The sequence below is a fragment of the Danio rerio genome, chromosome 22 (genome assembly GCF_052040795.2).
Source record: "Danio rerio strain M-AB ecotype USA chromosome 22, GRCz13ab, whole genome shotgun sequence".
Classification (NCBI taxonomy): Eukaryota; Metazoa; Chordata; class Actinopteri; order Cypriniformes; family Danionidae; genus Danio; species Danio rerio.
The window spans coordinates 432,639-455,755 of NC_141042.1; the positions used below are offsets into that span (position 1 = coordinate 432,639).

Sequence of the window (23,117 nt, forward strand, 5' to 3'; positions counted from 1 at the left end):
ATCTCGTTCCTGGAGGTCCGGTGCCCTGCAGGGTTTAGCTCCAACTTCCCTCAACACACCTGCCTGGAGGTTTCAAGTATACCTAGTAAGAGCTTGATTAGCTTGTTCAGGTGTGCTTGATTAGGGAACAAGTTTGGAGACCCCTGTTCTATAGGCAGCACAGAGACCATGCTGAATATTGATGTGTTGACAAAGAAGGACACACACAATTTCACTTTAAGACAAAACTTCCCTCTAGTTTAGGGGTGCCCAAACACTGGAGGGCCAGTGTCCTGTAGAGTTGAGCTCCGACCCCAATTAGACACGCCTGAACTAGCTAATCAAGCTCTTACTAGTCATACTTGAATAGTCCAGGCAGGTGTCTTGAGGCAAGTTGGAGCTAAACTTTGCAGGACATCAGCCCTCTAGGACAGTTTGGGCAGCCCTGCTCTAGAAGGACTCTTGGCCACATAGGTTCAGGGCTACTTTAAAAGTGGGGAAGGGGGTGTGGCCTGTTTCCTCTATCTGGTCCACCCTGGGATCTCATCAGTCCCCGTTTTTGATTTGGCCCCCTGTAATAGCCCTTACTCCACCCCTCCCAAATACATAGGAATAGGAATAAAATCCTCCAAGCTGATTTACAGAGGTGCATTTTTTATTTAATCAGTCAAACAAAAACAGAGCTGGATCTCAGACATGACAACAACATGATGAAGTCCTCTCTGCATCCGACCAGCATGCCCGAACTAAACAGGCAGATTTACATGCCGAGACACAGTTTCCGGACAGTCAGATTATATGCGACAGGACTGACTTTATGAAGGCCCTGAGCTTCCGGTGTCCCACAGCGAGGATGATGGGGGAAAATGCAATGAAGCTCATGTTCACGAATCGAGCAATGATGAGCAGGAACTCTGTGGACTGTCCGCGGTTGTAGTTGAAATAGTTGACCGAGATGACATTAGTGCCCCAGGATGAAATGAAGAGGATGTTGAGAGCCAGAATCACCTGTGCAAACAAAGGTTCTGTTAGTGCTGTTCAGCCCAACTCAGCAATTGCAGATAGAGTGTCTGTACTCACTTTAGCGGCCCGCCGCTCTGCAGGGATGCGGGAGACCACCGGAGCGTCCTCACCCTGACTGGCAACAGTGCGCTTGTGTCCGTAAGCATACAGCGTGCAGAGCGAGCCCAGATTGGTGATGTTCATCAGGCAGATGGGGATGGACTCGTGGAGGATCATGGAGGAGGTGGCGAAGGCCAGGCCACTGTAGGCTGAAGGAAAGTCCCAGATGCAGCCCAGCAGTGGCCGAGTGGTGCTGCTCACCAACATCAGCGTCTGCAGGACACACCAGAGGTACACGGTCAGGCTTATCCAGCTGAACAATAATCTAGAGATGTTCGGTGCTGATCCTGGACACCCACTGTCCTGCAGTGTTTATCCAAACACAAAAACAAGCAGGCATGTGGTAAAAGCTTTGTCAAACAGGACAATCTTAGATTTCAGAACAGACAGGGATGGAGCTGGTCTAATGGAAAGAGGCTAATCATTTCAAAGTTTAGCAGCAGCTACAAAATATGGTGATATCCTCGACATTGTAGCCTAAACTTAGGAATGAACAGAAGTCTCTGATTTGATGAGTGAAGTGATGTGGTTGGCTGGTGCTCAGTCAAGAGAGCAGAAAGGTAAGATAGTCTTAAGAAGTAAAGATGTAACATTTTTAAATCCCCTCTGTAGCGCAACCAGTGAAGCAAACGCAAGACAGGAGTAAAATGATCATGTTGACGTACAACATTAAAAGTCTGAACAATTGTAATCAGGACACAGCTGAATGGCTGATCCCAAAATAAAGAGAACTGCAGTAGTCCACTCTTGACTCAGGACTGTAAACCCCTGGAATAAAGAGATGGACTGACCTCTGTGGAGTTCTCGTTTCCGTTCTTGGAGAAGATGAAGGCAGGGATGGAGTAGATCAGGTTGAGGCTCCAGATGAGGCAGAAGCCCAGGATGAGGGATAGTGGGGGTCCGCGAGGGCCGTGCAGGTTGATGACAGGAGGAGCGACCCGACGCAAGGTTTGGAAGTGAAACGCGCTCAGAAAGAACGTCGACCAGACATTAGCAGAGCGGACCCAAACCCACAGGCCCATCATGAACTGACACATATCTCTACTGAGGAAAATCTGCAAGAGATGTACAGAACATTAGAGAGTGGTTATTACAGAAGATATTGACGTATCTCCTCAATGAATTTGTTGGGTTCAGGTTTATGGTTTAGCTGTAGAGATTGAACCTTGACCTCAGTCCCTCAACAATTCTCTACTCATGATCAACTACCCCCAGACGTACCTCCACTCCCAGGTCGGACACCATCAGGACTGTGTTTCTCAACAACGACACCATCAGGTTGGAGAAAGCCATGTTGACCAGAATGACGTCCGAGCTCCGCACGGTTCCCGTCTCCTGCAGAAGGCTCTGTCCGACCACCGCGATCACTGTAGTGTTCCCCGCGTTCCCCAGCAGCACCAGAACCACGTACATCACGATGTAGAACGGAGATGAAGTGATACGCTGACTGATGTTCACGGTTTTCTTTTGAGGTGCCATGTTCCTTCTTTTGCACCAATGAAGCAATGAAGGGTTCTTCAACGATCAAAAGAATGTTATTCAGTGATCAGTAGTGTCCTTTCAGGATCAATAGAGTGCTCTTTAATCCTCGCTCTAGAGTTCTTCAACGATCACTGTCATGTTCTTCAGTCATTGGAGCGTCTCTCAGAAGGTCTGGATGTTGTCATTTCTCCATCCCCGTTGTCTCCCTCTCTCCACAAGCCCCTTTTATAGGTCCCGGTTGCCAACAGAATATCAGCCCAAAGCAGCATCAGCTTCATCCTGCTGTCATAGACGCGGTGAATGGCAGCTGAGATTCCACCAGAGATATGGATGTTTTGGGATCAATGTGCTGAGCTTGCGTCCTCACACACGCGGGATTAACTATCCCCACCAGGTTAATTAGACTCTCGCTAGTAAGCAGCCTAATTCATTAGTAAACCCACCACAATCCCATAGAGTGTGGGTCCAAAGACACTTAAGAAGGTCCGTACTAGCACACGCTCGAGCTGATAGAGCTGCCATTTAATACTTTGTTTGCACTTTTTACTCTATTTGATAGAGCATCCTGAGTCAAACTATTGATCCTGAGAATAATGAATGCTGAGGGTCGATTTAGATGATGCAGAAGTTCATGATCCGCCACCATTGAGTTATTGTGTCACATTATTTGGGAAATTAAACCACAAACATTTCGGAACATTTCAGTTACAGTCTCCGGAAAGATGTTGGAACATTGTTGGAAAAAGTTATTTTTTCTAAAGTAATGTATATTAAAGTCGTAAGCCCTTAAGTGACTGAAAAATGTAATATATTACTTTTAAAAATAACGTTCCACCAACACTGTTTATTAACAGATTTGACAGATTTGTCATTTGTGTTCATATTTATGTTATACTATTAATAACAATGATTTATTAAAAAGGGAACTTTATGTTGACGCGGTTCTGAAATGAGAAACAAAATGTAGGGCGGTGCAGGATTTCATTATTTAGGAAGCGATTGGATTGACAGACTGCTAACAAAATGAAGGAAGATTGACCAATGGATGAGACACGCACTGATAGCCCCGCCCTAAAGGACTGAAAGCCCCACCCCAAACTACTGATAGCCTCGCCCTGGCAGATTGATAGCCCCGCCCCAAATAGCATTCGTTCTGCCTTAACGAACAGATAGCTCCGCCCTAAAGGCATTCCATGTGACCAGGAATCTAAGAAAAGTGGTTTGTCAGAGCAGGGAAGGTTAATTGATTATGGATCACAAGGGCAAATTCATTCATTCATTTTCCTTCAGCTTATTAATCAGGGGTCGCCACAGCGGACAGCTATATTCCAATACATGTTTTACACAGCAGATGCCCTTCTAGCTGCAACCCAGAACTGGGAAACACCCATACACTCTCACGTTCACACACACTCAAGGGCAAATAAATTTTTACAAAATAATAAGTAAATAAAATAATTACTAAATCTACCACAGTATATACATGAGAAAATAAGAAGAGCACATTCTGTTTTCATGGCGACTACAGTGAATTGTGGTGAATGTAATGGTTGGTGAAATAGCGCTGCCCTTTAAACTCGAAGCACAAACAGACAACTATTCACATTATAAAGGTTTACGAATAAAAACAAACAGAATGATGTACAGATCTCGTGTCAGACGCTGTAATGTGTGATGCTAGTTTCCGCATTAGCGAGAGACTGATCAGATTGAGGCGGATGTAAATTTTGAGTGTTTTCCACAAACTGCGATTTTCTCTCTATCGTATAAAAAATGTCGCTGGTTGTCGGTGCCAATAGGCTAGTGGTTTAGTGCAGCGACATATAGCACCATGGTGCTCACGGTGACCCGAGTTTAATTCCCAGCTCGAGGTCCTCTGTCAACCCTTCCCTTCTCTCAATACTGCCACCTCTACTGCCGTTTCCAAACAAAGGTGAAAAACTCCAAAAATATTGATTAATAAAAACCCTGGTCCGCCCCTTATGATAACTAACCATGCTTATTTTATACCCAGCATGCTCCATGTCAACCTGAAAATCAAAAATAACAATCTAAAACATCTAAAAAAAAAGAACTAACTTTCGATGCGTTTTCGATGCTAATTTAACGTCGTTTTGACATGCAGGTAGTTTAAATGCATTTTACAAACACTAAATCCAGTGCAGGCGACGCAGTGGCGCAGTAGGTAATGCTGTCGCCTCACAGCAGGAAGGTTGCTGGGTCAAGCCTCGGCTAAGTTGACGTTTCTGTGTGGAGTTTGCATGTTCTCCCTGCATTCGCATGGGTTTCCTCCAGGTGCTCTGGTTTCACCCACAGTCCAAACACATGCGCTATAGGGGAATTGGGTAGGCTAAATTGTTTGTAGTGTATGAGTGTGTGTGTGGGTGTTTCCCAGAGATGGGTTGTGGCTGGACGGGCATCCGCTGCGTAAAAACATGCTGAATAAGTTGACGGTTCATTCCGCTGTGGCGACCCCGTATTAATAAAGGAACTAAGCCGACAAGAAAATGAATGAATGAATGAAAATCCAGTGCAAGTGTGTAATCCGGCATTAAAGCTTTCAGGTGTTCAACCGTTCCGTGTCGTTATTGTGGAGGTCAAACAGCATCAGTGTGTGGGCGTTCAACAGATGTAAGTCTCTGACATCAGATCGACATGTTTCTTGATGCCATGTTTGATGTCAATAGTGTTTTATTGTTGCCGTATTGATTACTGTTTGTATAATCAGTTTTACGGCAAATGCCACGGTTAAACTATGGTAAACCTGTAACAGGCATTGTAACCACACAGTCGATGTGTGTGAATGGGTCATCTGAGCTCAGTCCGCTCTCAGAAACACAGTTTTACAGAAGAATTTCTTGTGTACCTGTTAATGGGCTAAAGCACAGGTCACAAACTGGATTCCTGAAGGGCCGCAGCTGATTTGAGCAAATCTCTGCAGAACTATTAACCACAAATCTTCATTTGAGGTAATGACAGTATTTTTCATGACAGTCAAGCAAACCTAGAGCTGATTTATTTCATTCACACATGCGAAATGAACTCAACTGCTCTGAAAGGCATCCCTCTTGAAAAGATCCATCTCAGTTATCTGCTGATGGATGGTCAGTCCAGTGTGGCGATGCTGCAGTATGAGCACTAGGTGGCAGCACACACTCATCAGAGCCTCACAGCTGCGCTCGGAGATAACAACACAACTCAATACTGCAGTCAATGGGACTCAGACTCTCTGATGCAGGAAACATCAGTAGATGAAGCACAAGATGAGGAACTCTTACATGTCCCTGATTAAGGCATCCGTCTAGTGCTTGGCTCCAATGTTGAAGACTAAAGAACAACCTGCTGGGTAAATATAAGACACGCTGGGTTAGTCTATCATAAGAATCAGGCTGCACAGTTAACCCGAGATACTAAAGAAGTATACCTCACACCAAGAAGGTCGCTGGTTTGAGTCTCGGCTGGGTCAGTTGGTATTTCTGTGTGGAGTTTGCATGTTTTCCCCTTGTTGGCGTGGGTTTCCTCTGGGTGCTCCGGTTTCCCCCACAGTCCACCTGTGCTATAGGGGAATGGAATAAGCTAAATTGGCCATAGTGTATGGGTGTTTTCCAGTAATGGGTTGCAGCTGGAAGGCCATCCACTGCGTAAAACATATGCTGGATAAGTTGGCGGTTCATTCCGCAGTGGCGACCAATGATTAATAAAGAGACTAAGCCGAAAAATAAGTGAATGAATGTCCTGATTATGAATGATCTACTCTATCTCTAATGTTTGCACGTCTCTACCTGGTTGCATGTCTATAAGGTGCATTTAATATGCCATAAATTAATAAACCTAAATTTAATGCATCCGTTTTGGTGCACCAGTTTAAATAAAGCAATGGATTTTAAATGCCACACAACTGCTTTCATTGTTGGGTAATCAATGCAACTTTATTAAAAATAAATATGTGACACGTTACATATACCTGATGATGCTGAAAATAGATATATTAGAAATAAATAAAAGGCTATATATATTATACAGTCAAGCCCAAAACTATTCATACCCCTGGCAAATTCTGACTTAAATTCCGACTTGTTGAATTTGGGAGTACGGTATGATTTCGTGCTCGACTGCATGTATATATTTCATTTCTGAAGCTTGTATGTCCATAGGTGGCATCAGAGAGCGATTGAATGTGTCAGGATTGACGCTAGAAATGCTCGCAGTCTCCGGTGTCCCACGGCCAGGACGATTGGTGAAAGTGCGATGAAGGTGATGTTGCCGATACGAGCGGCGATGAGCAGCCAGTCTGTGGACGATCCGCGGTTATAGTTAAAATAGTTGACAGAGATGACGCTGGTGCCCCACGACAGAATGAAGAGGATGTTGAGCGCCAGAATCACCTGCGCAAACACACAGAGACGTCTCTTTATTATCACGTACTCTACAGCATTATTAACGCAATTCCATTATGCTTAAAACTGCGCAAATTGAAATTCCGAATTAAAAACACAACTATTACAGATGAGTAAATTTCGCAAAAACAATAAGTTGCTCGCATGAGGTTTCGAAAAAGGACACTTTCTCAAAATTGCAATGGAAACATTTTATTTATTTTTGTACTTGCGTGTCTCGGAGTATGCTACAGAATATGATCAATCTTAATGATGCGGTAGGATCATTCGGTAGATCTGAATCCACTTAAAGAATTTTTTATTTTAAACATTGCACATTCTTACAAGAGTTAAAAAGATATTCTGCATTTGGTTAAGCAGGTGAATTCGTAATATTAATGCTTTTTTAGCGATGCAGAGACTGTGTTTATATTTAGTTTATTTAATTTTATTTAACTCTTTAGAGACTGAGTTTATCAAACGTGCGGCCACGGTTCAATACTGCTGCCTTATTAAATGTTAAAACTAAAACAAGAGCTTCAAATATTTGTGTTATTTCTTTAGTAGCCTTAATAACGCTAATTAAAAATAACTTTTGAGGAATAATAATGATTTAATATAGTGCAGCTGTGGTTAACTTCATTCTTTAATGCTTGGATGTAGAGATATATTAACAAGGTACAGAACTTAAGCTGCGCTCACACTAGAGTTTGTGCGTAAGAAATTCTGTCGTACGGCGCTGTCAAAAGGGGCGGGATTAAACAAGTTTATTAGGCATTAAGTGACTGCACCATGTTTTAAATTTCTGTCCAGAGGTTATGTGATGCGATTTCACAGGTCAAAGTTCACCCAGCTTGAACTTTGCAACGAAGTGAACTGCGAAATTTGACGCACGAACTTGCGTTTTCGATCTGACGCATTCGGGTGTGTATAAAGGAAAGTCTATAGGGAGAAAAGTGTGAGTGCAGCTTTAGTCTTAATACAATCTTAATTTATTAGTCCTTTATGTAAATTTGCATTAATGCATAATGATTTGCTAATAAAGCTTCTATAGTCTCCCTCTGTGAGAAATAATAATGTGTTAAGTGTGATGCATGTGGACGTGATTTTTGGAAACAGTTATTTACGATTTTAGGTTGAATTTAGTTTGAAAACAAGTGGATAATGCTAATGCTGCCAAGAGTTGACACTAATATTGCTCAAAAATTGCGTAAAGGTGTAATGGAAATGCTTATTGATGCAATGTAGTAAGAGTTCTATCCTCAAACATGAGCTGACTTGCTCATGAACTCCCAGCGGACCCTCTTCCCAAAGGATCGCAGCCATAATGGAGGATCCATGATGATCATTAGTACAGGAAATGACATCATCATTACACAATTAGAGTTCGGGTCTGGGGCAGTGCTGATTAGTCCAGTCCAACACAGTTCAGCCCTGAAGTTTCCAGTGAGTGTGATCAGCCGTGTGTGGAGCTGAACCTTGGAGTAAACCTTTCTATCGTCCGGACAGATTTGACAAAGCCACCAAAACCCAAACCAGACTTTAACTGGTTTATGAAACATTGAGGTCATCTTGTTGGTAAAAATCAAGCTCTAGTAATCTCTATTAATAAAAGTAACCATAAATATTGATGACATCATCGCGCAGTTTCTCTTTGTCCAGCAAGAGAAAGCACAGAAGCCAAATAATTTGCAGATAGAGGACATGAATATCATCATCGATGTGTAATCTTTACATCATATTAAGATCTGGGTTGAAGCCTAGTGATACTTAACATTACAGTCACATGACCTAACCCTAACTCTGGTCAGTGTACCGTTCACATAGCAATCATTTAGCATCGAAACAGTGCATGTGCTGACAGATTTTATTAAGGGTCCACATGTGCACCTGCATTGTCTTGCAGTAACTGCTTCAACCACCAATAGTTGAAGAAAGACAGCACAAATGAAACTGAACTGATGCGCATGTAGATCAGGGATTGTGCAATACAGTTGGAAAGTACTGAAAGGTTAACGTTTAGCAAGAGATTGCACCTGGATAGACCAAAAAAGTTAGTATACTTTAAGTTTAAGACCTGAGTCTTCTTTGACGATCTCCTTACCTTTGCTGCCCGTCGCTCTGCAGGGATGCGGGAGACCACCGAACTCTTCTTGGCGGCTCTCCGAGCCTGACCGTGAGCATACAGAGCCAACAGGGAGCCCATGTTGGTGATACTCATCAGGCAGATGGGGATGGACTCATGGAGGATCATGGAGGAGGTGGCGAAGGCCAGGCCACTGTAGGCTGAAGGAAAGTTCCAGATGCAGCCCAGCAGTGGCCGAGTGGTGCTGCTCACCAACATCAGCGTCTGCAGGAGAGGTCAAAGGTTAAAGTAAAGGAACTCGCATGTCAAACTCAACCAGGGACCGCTAAAGAGATGGACTGACCTCTGTGGAGTTTGCGTCTCCGTTCTTGGAGAAGATGAAGGCAGGGATGGAGTAGATCAGGTTGAGGCTCCAGATGAGGCACAAGCCAAATATCAGGGATCGTGGGGGTCCGGGGTGACCGTGCACATTCGAGACAGGAGGAGCGACCCGACGCAGAGTCTGGAAGTGAAACGCGCTCAGAAAGAACGTCGACCAGACATTAGCAGAGCGGACCCAAACCCAGATGCCCATCATGAAGCGGCACCAGTTTCTATTGAGGAAAACCTGCGAGGAAAGAAGGTAATGATTTCAGACTGAACACACATCAACACATTTATAATTACTTTACTTTGATTTTTTACACGTTTAGTTGACTTTAATTTACATGCCAGCTAATTCTCATCAGAGCACTGGAAGACTGTGAGTAGACCAAACATTCTCCTGAATGTCAACTTACACTAACCCTAATTCTAAACGCTGATTTATACAACTGCGTCAATCGCACGCTTATGCTACAGCGCAGCCTGCGCGTTGACACATAGCCCTACGCTGTGGCCGTCACTCAAAAAATGTAACTACACGTCGCAATGTCACGTAGCGCAAGCTCTGTGATTGGTCGGCATGGTAGCGCTGACGAGTCTGGGCGGGACCGAGAGCCGCGTGAATGGCGCGAGCCTGATGGAGCGATTGTTTACAAGTGTGGAGTCCCGTGAAGGAGCTCCGGATGGAAAGTTTTGTTTTGTGTTTACCTCATAGTTAAAGTTGTTGCACGTCCGCCGGTTCCTGCCTCAAAATGAGCGAGTTTGAGCCACTTGTACATCCCGGAAGTGTTCAGAAAAAAACAAAACAGCAGTGAAGAAACTCGACACAGAGGAACATTTACACCTCACTGCCCACTAGCGCTTCAGAAGTGTTAATGCAGACCAACAGAGACAGCAGCAGAAGTGTAAATGCACAGCTACGCGCGTTGCATGCGCCGTGGGTTACGCCGGTCACTTGACGCAGAAGTATAAACCAGGCTTTACGAGAATTAGTAACCATGTTGCTGCAGTGTAAATTATATTCAACAAAAGATACCATAAAATTAAAGAGATGCCATAAATTCATAACCAAGGTCAAGCTAAATTGACTGTAGACATTGTTCTACATCTGCCTTATGTTTATATTTTAGCATTTACCAGACGCTTCTATCCAAACCAACTTACACACACACACCTGGAGCAGTGGGCTGGGGGGAGTAGATGGGGGTTTGGTGCCTTGCTCAAGGGGCTCACCTCAGCTGTGGTATCGAGGGTGGTGAGAGCACTGGTTATTCACTCCCAACACTACACAATCCCTGCTGGTGCTGGGACTCAAACCTGCAACCTTTCTATCACAAGTCCAGTTCTATAACTGTTGGGGCACGGCTGTCCCACATACACAGAGGTTTACCACTCCTGTTGACCTTTTCTCATCCAATTTTGGAAAACCGAATCTAGTCCTTATTCCTACCTAAATAATGGAAAATGTTCTGTTTTTGAAGCGATACGTGAAGCTTGGTGGAAATAAACAGAATCAATTTCCACAGAGAACCTTGCATTGACCGCATATTTGGCTTTTATCTAAACAACTTGTATTATTTTGTCCAATCTCAGAGAAGGATTGTGGTAGTTCTCACACAGTCTGCTTTGACCTGACTGTTTTAACCTCTGCCTTGGACCAATCTAAATCCCTGCACAAGGGAACCTCTGTGCACCTCCTTCAGGCACTTTTACTCCAGCCTAGGCACGGGTCCACTGCTTTCTAGTTTGAGATTTAACAGCTCCAAAACTTTGAAATAATTTTATCAAAGCTAAATTAGCTTAACTTAGGATCTAAACAAGTTGAAGTCTAGCACAGGTATACAGTAGTCAACATTAGAAATGGATTAAACGACTTCTTCAAAGTTGTCCTAAGACAAGAACGATCAGTGCACATTTTTTGATGAGATGTATTGCTCCACTTCAGAGATACTGTACTGTATACCTGTATTAGATGTCCTCCTGCTTACATCTCACAATAGGACTGGACTTGTCGACTGTACCTCTTGCTCTTATCAGCGGTCTGAAGATCAACCGTGTGTATCACATAAATTATTAAGTACTATGTTCCTTCTTCAAGCATCAATTTACCCTGAATCATCATCATCCGACTTCATTTCAAGCACTCATCCATCACGCTGTCATACCTGCACTCCCATGTCGGAAATCACCAGAAGAGAGTTTCTCGTCAACGACACCATCAGGTTGGATAAAGCCATGTTGACCAGGATAATATCAGAGCTGCGGGCGACTCCCGGCTCCCGCAGAAGGCCCTCGCCAACCACCCCGATGACCAAACTGTTCCCCAAGTTCCCCAGCAGCACCAGAATCACGTAAAACGCGATATAGAGCGGAGATGAAAGTGCGCGCTGCGAGACGGTCAGGGGTTTTGCCGTAGTAGCCATTCTTTATCAATAGAGTGTTGCAAATGCTGCAGATTTTTCAGTATTTATGAAGCGTCTCTCTGTTACGTCTCGGTGACCTCATACCTTCATCACCACAGTTACCACATATATATCAGCCCAACACGCCATCCATCCTGGTCCTGCCGCTGAAGGAGAAGATACCATGAGGGGCCGGCGAGATTCCACCAGAGATACACATGCATTAGGACACACCTGGGACGCGCTGTTCCCACCAGACTCATTAAGCTCACACTAGTTAGCAGCCTAATTCATTAGCGTGTGCACCTCCATCCCATAGGGATTAATATCAGGGGTCCAAACAAACTGTTCCTTGCTGCTTGCTAATGCTAACTTTTACAGGTTTTTAAAAAACAAAAAACTAAAGAGTCTCACAGTTTTTAAAAGGGATGAATTTATTAAACTCTTGTCTTTTAAAAGGCTGTACAGAGCTAATGCGCTACATGTAATGTGACTTATGTAATCAGATTACTTTTGTGAAGTAACTAGTAAGGCATTGCTCACAAGTCACAATACAAATAATTAATGACATTAAACTCATCCAGAGTTCATCTTTAAGAAAAATAAACTCATTTTCCCTCATGTACTGTCTGACATGAATTCGGGAGAAGTCAGATGTGTCTATATAGTGCTTACTAGAGGTAGTTCTGCTTCATGTGAACATGTTTACTCATCTCTCCTGCACAAAGAGAGTCACAGCGTCCCTTAAAGTGAACAGCAGCTGTGAAATGAAAAACTCTGAATACTGTAAACATCACGGAAAATGTTGAACTTGTGAAGAAAGTTTAGGGCCTGTTTGTTTTGTTTGAGCTCAACTGTGCAGTCATGAATCTACCTTTCCTTCAGTCATTCAAAACTTGTTTGTTTATTAATTATATTCCATCAAACAGGCAAACCCAGCCCAGATATAAAAAGTACTGAAAAATGCTGCTACACGTTACTTTCCTTGAAAAGTAGTAACTCAAGACCACGATCTAACACTATTACAAGTAACTTCCCCAACACTGGCAGCATAAGAGGGTTTACAGATGCGGTCTGATTGGTCGGTTTTGGGTCCCTCCCCTTTACACCTGATGACATCATCCTTTTTTCAGCACTTGCTCCCGCTGTCGGTGTCTGTGGGATGTAGACGGAGAGGAGACACTGCGACTGTGTCTGGAAGACAGATAGACGTTGGGTAAACCTGTCCTGTGAGGTGAGATCCAGGTGTGTGTGCTGCAGGTGAGCTGTTACCTGCGTCTGGGAGACGACCGGATGCAGCGGGTGTTATGGCGCTCATCACTGCGCTTCCTGCTGAGAGAGAAAGGGAAACACTAGTGCACTACCTGCTGCCGTCCACTACTGTGTTTAACATCCAGATGCACATCAGACTGCAGACAGAACACATGTAAGAAATCAAGACACTCTCAGACAGCAGGAGACTCACTCACATGTCTCTCCTCCAGATCTTTTGACAGACGTTCTTGAGCGCCAGATGTGACAGTGGAGATTCATGGTTCTTCTGGGTTTCTGCAGGAGATGCTGAGGAATATTGAGAGATTAACCATGTAAGGAATAACTGATGATGGGCTGGTGAATAATTAGAGAATAATGAACACTTGATGTCGTCAGTAACGTTGTCAGTAACGTTGTACTTTTCTGGGGCCAGGTCATGGGGGCAGCGGTCTTAAGAGAGAACCCCAGACTCTTTCTCCAGCTCCACCAGGGGGATCTTGTGGCATATATCGTATATAATACAGGACTAGCTGTGATCAATCATAAGCACTTGATCCTCTTGACATTAGTTTATTAATAAACGTCACTTGTACATGTAGTGCAGGTGAGCAACAGTGTCACCTGTGTCTGAGGTGTTGGAAGACGTTCAGCACATCCTGAACTCGCCGCGGCTCCTCCTCGATCTTAGACGCCAGCTGAAGACATGCCATGGTGACCGTCTGCGTCACGAGAGGTCACAAGTGGTGAGAGGCAGACTCAGCTAGTTTAGAGATGTCTCGCCTCCGCGCAGTGTCTCACAAACGCCTACAGTAGAAGAAGCGATGGAACAGGATCTGGGCCGTTTCCATGGCGACCTGACAAAACAGTCATCGACAGGTAAAACACGCTAACGCTAATATTATGAGGAACGTTAAAGAGGCTGCGCGTGGAATTCAGAAACTTGTGCTAGTTGGCGCCACCGCTGGCCAATCAGTGAACTGCAGTTGTATAGAATTGCGCATAAATTCCCACTGGTGGTTTTATGAACGTGATTCAATAATCAGAATTATCTTTCATTTCAAAAACTAAACAAACAAGATGGTTGAGAAAACAGCGGTGATCAGATAATGAAGACGCTTCCACATGTCGATAGATTGAAATTAACCCGTTATGATTGGTCCATTATGATTGGCGCAGGGTTAGTATAGACTGGAGTGTACTTTAGTTTAATTACGGTAAACTGTGGAGTATAGCAGTGTAATATACCCTACAGCTGTAGACAACTACACTACTGACTCATTTGTTTATATTACTATAGTTGTTGTGTTACCATAGCAACTGTAGAATCGCCACAACAGATCAAGTACTATAGTTGTTGTGTTACCATAGCAACTGTAGAATCTCCACAGCAGATCAGTCACTATAGTTGTTGTGTTACCATAGCAACTGTAGAATCGCCACAACAGATCAAGTACTATAGTTGTTGTGTTACCATAGCAACTGTAGAATCTCCACAGCAGATCAGTCACTATAGTTGTTGTGTTACCATAGCAACTGTAGAATCACCACAGCAGATCAGTCACTATAATTGTTGTGTTACCATAGCAACTGTAGAATCGCCACAACAGATCAAGTACTATAGTTGTTGTGTTACCATAGCAACTGTAGAATCACCACAGCAGATCAGTCACTATAGTTGTTGTGTTACCATAGCAACTGTAGAATCACCACAGCAGATCAGTCACTATAATTGTTGTGTTACCATAGCAACTGTAGAATCGCCACAACAGATCAAGTACTATAGTTGTTGTGTTACCATAGCAACTGTAGAATCGCCACAACAGATCAAGTACTATAGTTGCGGTGTTACCATAGCAACTGTAGTATCACCACTGATTAATTGAAGTATTTTACTATAGTATGGTTCAAAAACACTGCATTATATATATATATATATATATATATATATATATATATATATATATATATATATATATATATATATATATATATATATATATATAATGAATTAATGAATTAACTGGGAGATGTCTTGTGCTGATTTCCTCAGTCCATAACAAAGCATTAAATCCAGACATGTGAACTAAAGAGGTGAAATAATGAAGCGCTCTCCTAAAACTGGAGTGAGGAGGGGTTTTCTGTGTGATCTCAGTTTCAGGATGATCAGCTCAGTGTGGTGGTGATGGTTGATGAACACTAGGTGGCAGCACACACACTCATCAGTGATCAAACTGAACTCTGCGCTCAACATGACTGACAGCACACACAGATCTGATGATGATCAGTCTCATTTACACTCAGCTGCACTATTAACCCTTTAAGAGACACACTATTGGGGCTAAAACTAAAAACAGGGTGCATGTTGTGCACGTAACTTTCCACTCAAGTCTTTATTGTTAATAAATGTGATTAAAATAATTGACTGATCACGTATACTTGTATTTAGAACTTTAACAGACTCCAGAATCTGACAGATTGATGAGCTGTAGGCTACAGTACAGTCGTCTGCAGTGTTGTTATGCCTGGATTTCTGAAACAGCCTTGCATTTACTAACACAGACTATATCCTGGAAGTGTCTGGAAGTAATTAGTGTTTCCCCCTGCAGTAGATGTCAGAAGAAAAGATGCTTTGTGGCTCAATGCATTAAAGTGTGTTTTTAAAAGACAGAACTCAGTAAACACATTACTGATGCGGTACACAACAGCCGAGCACATGTGGCCAAACACAAACAAGTGGTGTTAATGAAGTATTAATTGCCTCACCCAAAGGAGAAAAGCCAAATAATCTGCCCACACAGAATAAGCTCATTTCAGCTGGTCTTGAGAAAACTCAGTTAATCTTCACTCGTTTCTGAACACTAGACGATGTTTTGCTGCTCTAGAAAATGCTTCCTGATTTTATTGGACTAAAACAAGGCAAAACCGTTTTTTTGCAGTGTAAGTATCACACCGAACACAGTAGTGTGCTGCGCGTTTTAAGACTCTAGGCAACACTGAATCAGCTGTGTATTGTGCACGAGCGCTGCTGTCGATATTGTCATAATTGTAATATTCAATAATGTTTCGATATTCAGGAAGTCATACAGCTCAGAATGACTCGAAACAGCGTCCGCTAGTCTCTTGTCCATCTTTGAAAGTCTCTGTAGTCGACTTGACAACACAAACGCTGCTGTCCGTCAGTGGAGACCCCGCCTCTGCTTTCATTTGATTGGTCAATGACAAAAGACGTGACTGAAGGAGTGCACTGACAAAAAACAATGACATCTATCTATCTATCTATCTATCTATCTATCTATCTATCTATCTATCTATCTATCTATCTATCTATCTATCTATCTATCCATCCATCCATCCATCCATCCATCCTTCCTTCCTTCCATCCATCCATCCATCCATCCATCCATCCATCCATCCATCCATCCTTCCTTCCTTCCTTCCATCCATCCATCCATCCATCCATCCATCCATCCATCCATCCATCCATCCATCCATCCATCCTTCTATCTATCTATCTATCTATCTATCTATCTATCTATCTATCTATCTATCTATCTATCTATCTATCTATCCATCCATCCATCCATCCATCCTTCCTTCCTTCCATCCATCCATCCATCCATCCATCCATCCATCCATCCATCCATCCATCCTTCTATCTATCTATCTATCTATCTATCTATCTATCTATCTATCTATCTATCTATCTATCTATCTATCTATCTATCTATCTATCTATCTATCTATCTATCTATCCATCCATCCTTCTATCTATCTATCTATCTATCTATCTATCTATCTATCTATCTATCTATCTATCTATCTATCTATCTATCTATCCATCCATCCTTCTATCTATCTATCTATCTATCTATCTATCTATCTATCTATCTATCTATCTATCTATCTATCTATCTATCTATCTATCTATCTATCTATCCATCCATCCTTCTATCTATCTATCTATCTATCTATCTATCTATCTATCTATCTATCTATCTATCTATCTATCTATCTATCTATCTATCTATCTATCTATCTATCTATCTATCCATCCATCCTTCTATCTATCTATCTATCTATCTATCTATCTATCTATCTATCTATCTATCTATCTATCTATCTATCTATCTATCTATCTATCTATCTATCTATCTATCTATCTATCCATCCATCCTTCTATCTATCTATCTATCTATCTATCTATCTATCTATCTATCTATCTATCTATCTATCTACCTATCTATCTATCTATCTATCTATCTATCTATCCATCCATCCTTCTATCTATCTATCTATCTATCTATCTATCTATCTATCTATCTATCTATCTATCTATCTATCTATCTATCTATCTATCTATCTATCTATCTATCTATCTATCTATCTATCTATCAGACTGGTGTGTGTTTTCGTAGCTGGTCTTTGTGTCTGTGTGCTGGAGAACTCTCTGGAAACTGAAGGCGATGGTCGGATCTGAGCAGATTCAAAGCTGTGATTGAGGCAAAAACAAGCTGTAATTGAGCTGCAGTAAAATGTCAGATGAGACGTCGATGTGTTTCCAGAACCGGACCCAGAACCAGACACATCCTATACCCCACAGTGAGCGTTAAACACAGGAGTGATGCACTTCTCAGACAATTACCAGCAGAGGAAATTAATCTCCAATAAGAGTTGAAGCACAAAGACAGAAAGACTTCCAGCGGGGATGAACAGATCCTCGGGCGAGAGAAGATTGTCAGTCTGTGCTGACGTAAAGAGACCTTTAGTGAGACGAGAAAATGGCAGAGTGGAAATAGTGGAGCGGCAGAGAGGAAAAAATGACATTTTCATTATTCCTTTCTTCAGCAGAGAGACAGAGAGAGAGAGAGAACAAAGCTGAGATCACTCAGGTTCAGACTTTAAGAACATTGAGCTTTAAATCTCACGCTGACAGACATTACCAGAGTCAAAACCAGCGGAGAGCATTGATTTCAGAGAGTGACGAGACTGGAGGAGACGTGACGGACAGAGATGGAGAGATGGAGATATGACAGAGGTTAACAGCATGCAAACACCACCGCTAACACTCACTCAGGACCACTAGCTGTGTTTCAAAAGGGTCAGGAAACACCAGAACACGTGTTGAGCTGTTGACAGTCATATGTGTCCTGCGCTGCTATAAACACTGGTAGAATACATATGTTTCATCAACAAGTGAAAATTGGTTGTTTTTGCGTTACTTCCTTCAAATTCAGTCCTCCGGTTTGAATATAAATGTTGAAGCTGCGTCACGGCCATGAGTAAACTCCAGCGTGGAGACTGGATGTCATATATAGATCATGTATATAACACATATCCTGTATTGCTTCTTTATATCCACATATAAGCCCTATATGTACATACAAGATACGACTCCTATATAGCTCATTGGCAACTGTCATACATGATGACTACACTGTAAAAAATATATCTGTAATTTTACAGTTTAGAACAGTTTATACGGTTAAATACTGTAAAATAACGGTGTTAAATTAAAGAAATATACCGTAAAATAACGGCGTTAAATTACAGAAATATATAGTAAAATAACGGCCATTAAATTACAGAAACATACCGTAAAATAACGGCGTTAAATTACAGAAATATATAGTAAAATAACGGCCATTAAATTACAGAAACATACCGTAAAATAACGGCGTTAAATTACAGAAATATATCGTAAAATAACGGATATTAAATTACAGAAATATACCGTAAAATAACGGCCATTAAATTACAGAAACATACCGTAAAATAACGGCGTTAAATTACAGAAATATATCGTAAAATAACGGATATTAAATTACAGAAATATACCGTAAAATAACGGCCATTAAATTACAGAAACATACCGTAAAATAACGGCGTTAAATTACAGAAATATACCGTAAAATAACGGATATTAAATTACAGAAATATATCGTAAAATAACGGCCGTTAACTTACAGAAACATACCGTAAAATAACGGCCGTTAAGTTACAGAAATATACCGTAAAATAACGGCCGTTAAGTTACAGAAACATACCGTAAAATAACGGCGTTAAATTACAGAAATATATCGTTAAATAACGGATATTAAATTACAGAAATATACCGTAAAATAACGGCCGTTAAGTTACAGAAATATACCGTAAAATAACGGCCGTTAAGTTACAGAAATATACCGTAAAATAACGGCCGTTAAGTTACAGAAACATACCGTAAAATAACGGCGTTAAATTACAGAAATATATAGTTAAATAACGGATATTAAATTACAGAAACATACCGTAAAATAACGGCGTTAAATTACAGAAATATACCGTAAAATAACGGATATTAAATTACAGAAATATACCGTAAAATAACGGCCGTTAAGTTACAGAAATATACCGTAAAATAACGGCCGTTAAGTTACAGAAATATACCGTAAAATAACGGCCGTTAAGTTACAGAAACATACCGTAAAATAACGGCATTAAATTACAGAAATATATCGTTAAATAACGGATATTAAATTACAGAAATATACCGTAAAATAACGGCGTTAAATTACAGAAATATATCGTAAAATAACGGATATTAAATTACAGAAATATACCGTAAAATAACGGCTGTTAAATTACAAATATATACCGTAAAATAACGGCCGTTAAATTACAGAAACATACCGTAAAATAACGGAAATTAAATTACAGAAATATACCGTAAAATAACGCCGTTAAATTACATAATATACCGTAAAATAACAGAAATGAAATTACAGAAATATAGCGTAAAATAACGGATATTAAATTATAGAAATATAGCTTAAAATAATGGATATTAAATTACAGAAATATGCTGTAAAATAACGGCCGTTACATTACAAAACATACCGTAAAATAACGGCCGTTAAATTTACATATTATACCGTAAAATAACAGCTGTTAAATTACAGAAATATATCGTAAAATAACGGCTGTTAAATGATAGAAATATACCATAAAATAACGGCCATTGCATTACAGAAATATACCGTAAAATAACGGATATTAAATTACAAAAAATGTCCTTAAATTTAAATTTCTGGTAAATTTCTGTAATTTAATATCTGTTATTTTACGGTAAACTTCTGTGATTTAAAGACCGTTATTTTACTTTTTTTTCCTGGCACCCCAGCTGCCAGAAATAAACTGTAAAATTACAAAAAAAAATTTTGGAGTATCTCATATTTTCTATTATCAAGGCAATAGCTAAGAACAAGAAATTGATGTATGTGCGAACACTTGCCAATTACGTGATACAAATTTCATGTTATGCCAGATAGCATATGAATGTGGGCCACTTTAGGCAGTTATGCGGACTGGTGGTCTTCCTTCGGTCCAGACAAAATGAATGTGAGTCTGAAGTGGCCCACCTGTACACTGGCAAAGGAGGACCTAAGATTCAAATTCATATATGGGTCATTTACGGCAAAGATTTGGCACTTTTGGCAAAATAAAATCTAAATCTGAGCCTAACGTGGCCCATGTGGAAAAGGATCAATGTGGCCCAGATGATGGAGGTCAGATGTGGGCCACAGGTGGTATATGGCATAGTCATTTAAGGGTAATCTGGGTCTGAACCTAAAGTGGCAAATGTGGCCCAGTTATGTATGATTGTAATCATTATAAGTGTAATCTATTTCAGGAGAAAACAGCTGAATGTGAGCAGCGCTCTGTGGTGTATCTGACGGAGAGACTGGAGTCCTGTCTGATCGTGATGCGGTCAATTTGTCTGCTTGTCTGTGAATTATTCTGCTGTGGACATCATGACAAACAACCACTGCAGTGCTGGAGTGTATAATCACACACACACACACACACACACACACACACACACACACACACACACACACACATTAATCACACACACACACACACACATCTCCATCGACACACTCTGTAAGCGGCTGACGAGCGGCCCGATGGCGGCGAGCTGTTAATCACAGCACAGAAACACATTAAAGAGGCGAAACTGCGACTTTAATCAGGATCCTGGCCATCAGCGACCTGCAATTTTCCAGCTGAAGAGAGCTGGCGGTGATAAGAGCTGGCGGCGGTCCTGTGATAAGAGCAGTGCATTATGGGAGAAGAGCTGTGTGGAGGGTCATTCAGATCATCGACTCTCACAGCGCAACGACCCAACCGGAGGATCAGCCTGCAGACACTCGCACATCACTGGGGATCTAATTAACAGCTCAGAATGACACACACACACAAACACACACACGCACATGCACACACACACACATAAACACACACACACACACACACACACACACACACACACAAACACACACACACACATACACATACACGATTTAAACACCATAGGAACCATATTCATCAAACTATCACTGATTTAAACACCATAGGAACCATATTCAACAAACTATCACTGATTTAAACACCGTAGGAACCATATTCATCAAACTATCACTGATTTAAACACCATAGGAACCATATTTATCAAACTATCACTGATTTAAACACCGTAGGAACCATATTCAACAAACTATCACTGATTTAAACACCGTAGGAACCATATTCATCAAACTATCACTGATTTAAACACCATAGGAACCATATTCAACAAACTTTCACTGATTTAAACACCGTATGAACCATATTCAACAAACTATCACTGATTTAAACACCATAGGAACCATATTCATCAAACTATCACTGATTTAAACACCATAGGAACCATATTTATCAAACTATCACTGATTTAAACACCGTAGGAACCATATTCAACAAACTATCACTGATTTAAACACCGTAGGAACCATATTCATCAAACTATCACTGATTTAAACACCATAGGAACCATATTCAACAAACTTTCACTGATTTAAACACCGTATGAACCATATTCAACAAACTATCACTGATTTAAACACCATAGGAACCATATTCATCAAACTATCACTGATTTAAACACCATAGGAACCATATTCAACAAACTTTCACTGATTTAAACAACATAGGAACCATATTCAACAAACTATCAACAAACTTTCACTGATTTAAACACCATAGGAACCATATTCAACAAACTTTCACTGATTTAAACAACATAGGAACCATATTCAACAAACTTTCACTGATTTAAACAACATAGGAACCATATTCAACAAACTATCAACAAACTTTCACTGATTTAAACACCATAGGAACCATATTCATCAAACTATGACTGATTTAAACACCATAGGAACCATATTCAACAAACTTTCACTGATTTAAACAACATAGGAACCATATTCAACAAACTATCAACAAACTTTCACTGATTTAAACAACATAGGAACCATATTCAACAAACTATCAACAAACTTTCACTGATTTAAACACCATAGGAACCATATTCAACAAACTTTCACTGATTTAAACAACATAGGAACCATATTCAACAAACTTTCACTGATTTAAACAACATAGGAACCATATTCAACAAACTATCAACAAACTTTCACTGATTTAAACACCATAGGAACCATATTCATCAAACTATGACTGATTTAAACACCATAGGAACTGTATTCAATACAATGTTTTTGTAACATTGTAACTGAATTTAAACAATGAAACAATTTAAGCTTTTAAGTGTTGTTTACTTTAGGATTGATCAAAATTAAGTAAGTTTGGAAAATACTTAAATCAAAAACAAAAATGTTCATATTTTTGACTCCAGTTGCTTGTTTTAAGCACAAATTTGCTTAAATTATCAAAAATTATGTGTAATTTCCCCATACAAGTGTGTTGATTTTCAAAATTTAGCAGGATCATCTTCCAGCAACAGTCGCTGAGCGCTGACCTCATCTGCATACATTTACATACACACTAATGTGCAGGGATCTGCGTTACTCTCATGAACAACACAAACACAAGAGATGTTTTATGCATCATCTTATAAGAAAGCGGGAACACTGGCTGATGCTGAATCTTGTAAACAACCTGTGAGTGTGTGTGTGTGTTTACTGAGCATCAGCTGTCAGGTCAAGTGGACACCGTCATGATGAAGATCTG

The 23,117-nt window shown here is 40.9% G+C and overlaps 4 protein-coding genes across 5 annotated transcripts in view; 2 read left to right on the forward strand and 2 right to left on the reverse strand.

The window, feature by feature from the left end:
• Positions 1 to 23,117, forward strand: part of zgc:112334 — a gene marked incomplete at its 3' end in the record, with an annotated part of 817,035 nt that overhangs the window by 253,828 nt on the left and 540,090 nt on the right.
• prkar2ab (protein kinase, cAMP-dependent, regulatory, type II, alpha, B) overlaps positions 1 to 23,117 on the forward strand; it is a 773,085-nt gene that overhangs the window by 209,880 nt on the left and 540,088 nt on the right.
• On the reverse strand, positions 615 to 5,778 carry ora3.1 (olfactory receptor class A related 3, tandem duplicate 1). Of its 2 annotated transcripts, none has more exons than XM_087304840.1 (4): positions 2,323 to 5,778; positions 1,893 to 2,156; positions 1,060 to 1,314; positions 615 to 987 (listed from the first exon to the last, which is right to left on the reverse strand). In XM_087304840.1, exons 1-4 carry the CDS (start codon positions 2,578 to 2,580, stop codon positions 769 to 771), a joined length of 996 nt encoding a protein of 331 aa, XP_087160966.1. In that variant the 5' UTR covers positions 2,581 to 5,778; the 3' UTR covers positions 615 to 768. The 2 variants fall into 2 exon arrangements, with proteins under 2 accessions (XP_087160966.1, XP_087160965.1); XM_087304839.1 differs by having other exon boundaries at positions 1,060 to 1,404; positions 2,323 to 3,677.
• On the reverse strand, positions 6,259 to 13,004 carry LOC100535282 (olfactory receptor class A-like protein 4). Its single transcript, XM_087303677.1, has 4 exons — positions 11,574 to 13,004; positions 9,389 to 9,652; positions 9,064 to 9,309; positions 6,259 to 6,968 (listed from the first exon to the last, which is right to left on the reverse strand). Exons 1-4 carry the CDS (start codon positions 11,829 to 11,831, stop codon positions 6,744 to 6,746), a joined length of 993 nt encoding a protein of 330 aa, XP_087159803.1. The 5' UTR covers positions 11,832 to 13,004; the 3' UTR covers positions 6,259 to 6,743.